The sequence below is a fragment of the Cystoisospora suis genome, assembly GCF_002600585.1.
Source record: "Cystoisospora suis strain Wien I chromosome Unknown contig_5780, whole genome shotgun sequence".
In the NCBI taxonomy this organism is placed as follows: Eukaryota; Apicomplexa; class Conoidasida; order Eucoccidiorida; family Sarcocystidae; genus Cystoisospora; species Cystoisospora suis.
Window position 1 is genome coordinate 624 of NW_027158570.1, and position 6,522 is coordinate 7,145.

At 54.5% G+C, this 6,522-nt stretch overlaps 2 protein-coding genes across 2 annotated transcripts in view; one reads left to right on the forward strand and one right to left on the reverse strand.

Moving 5' to 3' along the window:
- Positions 1 to 333: 333 nt before the first annotated feature.
- On the forward strand, positions 334 to 4,534 carry CSUI_009571 (uncharacterized protein; the record flags this gene model as incomplete). The annotated part of the gene is made up of 4 exons (XM_068069685.1): positions 334 to 1,833; positions 2,277 to 2,824; positions 3,425 to 3,490; positions 4,339 to 4,534. Coding segments are annotated over exons 1-3 (1,236 nt in total), but the record flags the coding sequence as incomplete, so codon positions are not given.
- Positions 4,535 to 4,910: 376 nt separating this feature from the next.
- The window catches only part of CSUI_009572 (uncharacterized protein), a 5,684-nt gene continuing 4,072 nt past the window's right edge, over positions 4,911 to 6,522 (reverse strand). Inside the window, exon 1 of the mRNA XM_068069686.1 lies at positions 4,911 to 6,522. This exon is cut by the window's right edge and continues 4,072 nt beyond it. Coding sequence (XP_067918339.1) covers positions 6,520 to 6,522 — 3 coding nt within the window. The 3' untranslated portion in view covers positions 4,911 to 6,519.

Below are 6,522 nucleotides of genomic sequence, written 5' to 3' on the forward strand. Positions count from 1 at the left end.
AAATTCCCATGCCAGCCTCGGCAAGTACCGCTTTGAAGAACGTACCCTGCCGAGCTTGTCGCCGCTTGCATCTGACCACACTCGTCCCGTGTTACCCTCGGACTGCGGCCGAGGGTTCGGACTCCGGCACGTAGGACCAAGTGGACACGCAAAACATAGCGCAACATGTAACGATGGCTGATTCTTGCGTGAGATAGCCGACACGTGTTGCGCTCAGTTCGCCGCACCTTCAGCCAGCTGACTCCGCTGTAGGGTCCCTGGGTAAGGACTGCCTGTCGTCACGAAGGGCGCTCCCTGAACGCCCGCTAAACTCACACGGCACCAGGAGAAACAAGAAAACCCAATAATTAGACGTACGACGATTGCGCCCAACTGCAGCGCTTCGCCGCCATACGTACGCCAAGCCAGCACGCTTGACTGCATACCCCGGTCCGCAGCACTTCGGCGCCACTGATAGCATTCCCATGCGAGTGTTGCGCGAGCGCGGAAGCGTCTTTCAGTGATTTCTATGACGCGGTTTCATCACGTTGCTTCTACTGTTGCGCTTCCTTGTGTCGTTGCGCCCGAACTCGCCTATGATGTCCCCGTAGAGAAGACTTGGGAAAGGTAGCCCAGGAGATTGTCTTTTTTTTGTGGCAATACTTGTTCCGCGCTCCAGTTTAGTTGATGACCCTCTCTACGATTCCCTGATCTTCTTTCCCGGGTTTTCTTCTTGCGGTTCGCGTCGGTTGCGGTTTTGACTCCTTCCTTCCCCGCGTTTCGCATCTTCTTTTCCTCCTGCGTGGGCCCTGCTGCGGTCCTCGAACTGCCGTGACTTCTTTCACAGGCATGCGGCAGGGTCCAGTCAGCTGTCCATTCTTGCTTTCTTCGCCTACGCCCGAGCACAGCAAGTTGGCCCACAGCGGCGGTCCCATCTTTTCCTAGTTGCCCAAACATAGCGTTATTCGCGGTGTTGCCTTGGCCACTGTCTTCTCAGCTTTCCCGTGTCAGAGGCTGTAAAAAGCGGGTTCGCCCGTTCGCCCCCTCTTGAGTGCAGGCCGTGTCCTGTTTGCCGCGTAGCTTTTCAGTCCATAGACGCGGTTCTGTCGCTATGCGGGTTCAGTTGTCAGTCCCTGGCGGCGCTGTTTCTTCTAGATAAGCTCGTTCTTTTTCCTGACGGCCAGGATTTTCTTCTTTGGACACTGCATAAGTACGGTCCTCGTTGCCGAAATGGAGGATTATCTCCAACGCCACCGCGCGGCGTACGAGCGCCGCCTTGCAGAGCAGCGAGCCCGGGAGGAGCAGGAGAAGCCTGCAGCGGAGTCTCCCGCAGTCGCGACAGGCTTCACGTCTGACTCGTCGTCTTCTGGTGCGTCTTCGTCCACAGCTAGTGGAGGACAAGGCAGTCCTCTGACATCTTCCCGGGGTCAGTCGAGTGACGTTGCTTCAGAGGACCAGGCGGGTAATTTCGTCTCTCCCCCGGCAAACCCAGAGCAGGCCGCCTTAGAGGCTGCGTCGGTCGAAGAAGCAAAACGTCTACAAAGACAATTTGAGGCGGAAATGGAGGGGATTCGGCCCCCTGATGATACCTACCAAGAGTGCCTTCTCGCTGAAGAACCACATCCGGCGACCTTGGCGTGGTGGGATACGGCCGGAGCATTGCCTTTGAATCTGGCATCTTCGAGCGGAAGCATCGGCAGCAGACAGGGCAGGCGGGTGGAGGGTAGTTCGGCAAGCAGAACAGGAGCTGAAGGCCAAAACGAGAGCGGGGATGCTGTTGCAGCCGGGGCAGAAGAAGATGACGAAGCTCTTGCTAGACGGCTGCAAGAGGAAGAATTCCAAAGACACTCTGGAGTGAGGCAGCGACATTGGCCCTGTCCCTTGCCCGTGCGATGAGTACAGGCGTTAGATTCCTGGTCTAGACAGAGCCGGTTCTCAATCCGTACATGCGTATAGCTCTCCACAGGTCGCACTTAGACAGCAGGTCACCGTAGAGTGTACTGGTGTACATGGGTGCTGCTTGGGGAGAAGGCAATCAAGACAGGGCTGTGAGCAGGTGTTGCAGGCGCGATGAACAAGTGGTCTGCGCAGAGACCAGTCCGCTGTGTATTTCTGTCTTTTTTCGTGTCCCCGAGTAGGCACGTTGCAGCAAGGAAAGGTAGGATATAAAAGGTTTACTTGGTGTGGCTCCTGTATATTCTTCGCCGATGTTCCGAGTCCACTACCGTGTGTTTCTTTCTTCTTTCGTTTCTGTGCCTCAAGTTCGTTCCTCATTTGCTCACGATTCTTACATTCAGCTCTCTCCACCTGCTGGCACGGGAACTCCTCAAGCCGTCCCTTCACTTTCCTCGACTCCACCCCTAGCTGAGCGTTCCTCTTCTCCAGCTGCCTTGGCGGCTGCTCTTGCCCGCCGAGAGCCTGCAGTGATCGACGTAGACAGGGACAGCAACTCGGAAGTACAAGTGGTCTCCTCCCCTGTCCGGTCGTCAGCTTCTTCCTCGCCTTCAGCTTCTTCACCTGCCAGAGCGAACCGACAGTTTGCTCGGACCATTAGTCCGTCTCCGCAGCAACCAGCACTCGACAGGCAGGCCATGAGAGGACGCCAGCAGTCTCCTCAAAGGATGCCTCCCGTTGTCACAGATGAGGAAGTCGCTGCCAGTGCGGCTGCGGCTGGGATTGATGTTGATTCTGAGGTACCCCCTTCGCCCGAGCGGCAGTCCGTGTGTTCGTTGGCCTCGGAGCTACGCGCTTTATACACACTAAGGCAACTGCCGGTCTCTGCTGGTTCTTTTGTTGCGCTTCAGTTCGCTCTCAAGTGTACTACAATTTTCTCAGAATGCCGTCGGTAAAGTGGCGTTTCTCAGTCTTCGCCGAGGTTTTCAGTGTTAGGCAATGGTTTCGATGCAGTGACTGTGCTGTCGCTGAGCAGAGAGATATCTCAAGTTCTCCGGCGGAAACCGTATCCTGGTAAAGGGGCAGTAGGAACGGCATTTCGTGCCTCCCGGCTTTGCAGATCGTACGTGACAGCTGGACGTTGCTGTCGAAAGTGATGGCCGATTGTCTCGGGCGGCGTTCACGCGCGCCAGCGCCCCGTGTGGAATGAGCCCATTCGGGCTAGTGTTTGTTATGACGTCCGTTTAGGGCTTAGGTTGAGGTAGTGAAGTTTTTCATCGCATGTGTGTCCTTTCCTCAACCGGGTGAAGAGACAGAGCAAGTCGCAGGTGCGAAAGAAGTTGATAGGAGTGAAGTGAAGCGGCGAGGAAGTGGAGGGTAGACAAGCAGGACTACTAAGTCGGGTACGATGCACAAGGTGCGTTTCCGTCGTCGGAACTAAGGGGCCGAAACAGCTTGTGTGGTTGTGTGCAGCCAAACCTGGGAGTCTTAGTTTTTGTTAGCTCCCCGGATACGATATAGTGTGCCTCGTTTTTTTGTGTTTGCGACGCAGGAGGCGATTCTTCAAGCAGCCATTGCCCAGAGCCTTGTCGATATGTGATTGGTTTGGTCGCTTATGGTAAGTAGGAACCGTGGGTTGCTTCTGTTCTCGAAACGCCCTTACTGCACGGTTACGCGGTCGTGCATGCAAGGGTCGTCACACGAGGCGACCACTATGTACTGCTTACCTACTTGCATGCTCCAAACCACTCAGCCTACTCTGAATGTGTACGTAGGCGACATCCAGGGGATTTACGTTCTTCACAGACACAGGTCGACACGATCCGTCTGCGAGTCGGAGAGCAACTGTGTGTCACCCCATGCTGTTTATCCACTTCGAGCCGCTGCAACATGTAGCACAGTATGATGAGATAGCCGTCACGCCGGCAAGCTCTCGATTCTCCCGACAAAAGACAGCTTGTGCAGACCGGCAGCGATCGGGGTCTCTGCGCTGTCATCTGTGCGATACCTAAATACGGCCCAGGTCGTGTCAGGGACTCTTTGGACACACTCTGTTACGCCTCGAGCACTTTTGTTTTTCTCAGAAGATGACTCAGGGATCTGATTTTCTGCTGGCTTCAAACATGCAAATACAGATGTTTTCCCCGCTGTTGACAGTGCGCGGGATCGATAGGCTTCATAGCCCACCTGTGAACAACCGGAACACCATCGTCTGCTCTGGATGAGCTGGTGTCCCAACGTGCACACAGTGTGCATTTCCTGCTGAGAGTATGTACAGGACTTCGGCAGTATGGAGTTGAAAATTGATAGGGTCTACGGCGGGGAAGACGGCGGGGCGTGTAGATTCGTGTACGGGCTGGGGAACGAGGGATCAGCGATGACGGTCATCCGAAGAGCGAAGATCTGTCGGTGACCTTCCGTCATTGGATCATCCTTCTCGTTGCTTTGCCTTTCTTGTATCTGAAGAGCTGCCGAGATTTCCTGTCGGTTTTGCGTACGTGTAGGTGTTACCGCCGGCGTCTGTGTCAGTAGAGAAGAACAAGACTGCAGCGGAGAAGAGTCCGCGCTCACCGGCATCACGGCATGTGGGGATCCGTGCGGTGTGGGATGCCGGTCTGATTTTTACGGCTCTGAACGGAAGGACAAGTGCAGTATGCAGTAAGACAGCGCGTGCCTGTCCTGTACGCTAAGATAACTGGGGCCTTCAGGGGGGAAAGTCTGCCCGAAAAAGAAGGTTGTACAAGGAGTACTCGAAGCATGTGATCTCCGGCGGGTTCCCTCGGCGAAGTTCGGCGGCCGCTCGGTGTTGTGGAGTGCCGAATGTCTGCAGAACATCGTATCGGCCGCTATCTTGGTGGTGTTCGGTGAAGCGCGTTGAGTTTCAGAGGTCCTGGCATCAGACCAGGCAAGACGTAGCTTCCGCCACGGGTTGTACGTGTTTCAGGAAGACATACTTTTTCGATAGTGCAGGCCATCTGTTAATGAGAGCGGGCTCGCGTATGTGTGTGCGACAGCATGAGTTTCATATTTTTCATTGTGGTAGGAACACAGCTTCTGATGAGCTGATAGAGGGGCTACCCCTGCGACACTCTCACCTCTAGATGATGGAGAAGGAGTCCCCACATGTCCACTCCCGCTACCACTGTTGTCCCCTCCTCCGCTTCCTGAAGACCCATCAGGGGGTGGGGGTGACGATGAAGAAACACTCGACGGAAGAGAGGAAGAAGAAGACAGCATTGCTCCTCCTCCTCCTGATGGATGATGATCTGGAGGTGACACAGGGACCGATGTCGTACTATTTGCAGTTGTCTCTTCATTCGGTGGGTTTGGAGCGGAAGAAGAAGATGTCGTGGTCGTGGTGGTGCTAGACGTCGTCGTCGTAGGAGGAGGAGGAGTGGCCGTCCCTATGACTGAAGATATCGATGTCGATGGATTGCCTTTGGTAGTGGAGATGCGGTCATTCTCGTTTCCTTCACTCCCTCCTGCTCCGAGCATATGAATCAGGCGACTCTCAGATCCCTCTCCTCCTCCTCCATTGAGAGGTTGCAACAGCAAAGAGGAAGAGGAAGCTATACGATTCATATCTCCACGAGTCATACTCAGAGCTGATGGTGAAGAAGAAGAGGAGGACAGACGTGATGGTGTATGCCCGGCGGGGGTAGACGAGGAGGCTTGAAGGTGGAGCATCGTAGGTGTCGACTGAAGGAGTTGATCTTGCTGAGATAGAAAACGACTTGTACTCGCGTCACTGGGGGTGAGATGATGCCCTAAAGGAATAAGAGGGGGCTGCTGGTGTGAAGCCCGTGACACAGGGGGAGGAGGCGAAGGAGAAGAAGAATAGACTGAATAGCACCCTGAAGCAGAGGGGGTAGAGGCAGAGGGAGAGGATGACGAAGAGGAGGAAGAAGTAGCCGTCGAGTTATTGTTGTCATGGTTGAAAAGATTGCTACTTCGTAATCCTCCGTTAGTATTAGGCATGCCTAAAAGACTCGGGCTGGTCGTATCTTGCCCCCCCTCACTAGAGCTGAGATCTCCCGTCCCCCGACTCCTATTATTGTCCTTCTTCTGCTGCTCTTCTCCTCCTCCTCCTCCTCCAGCTTTATTACCAGAGAAAGACGACGAAGACGAGGATGCAAAATTTGAGGAAGAAGAATTTATGCTGCTCTCTCCAGCTCCCTGATGAATGTGACTGGAAGGTGTATTGGAACTCACTCCGCTATTCATCGATGTACTACTTCCTTGAGATTCAAGACCTCCTCCTCCTCCTGCTCTTCCTCTTACCCCCGGTGATGAGGTGGGAGAGGAAGAAGGACATGATGACCCACCTGCCATGAGGGAGGCTTCACTCCCTCCTACTGGCCGTCCTCCTCCTCCGTTGCCTGGTTTACTCCCCCCCCCCCTAGAGGAGAGATCATTGCTGCAAGTTCAGATGGATGGTGGACGTTACTACTGAAGTGACCAAGAGGTGTACTGGTGCTATTATGAAGACTCTTAGGACTTCTCGGAGTACCTCCGCCCCCTCTTCCTCCTCCATCGTCATTCTCATCCTTAGGTGTTCGAAGAGGTCCTAGACCTCCATGCTGAAGTTGATGATTCAGCTGGGAGGGAGTTGTCGGAGTATGACCTGCGCTACTACTACTACTACTGCTA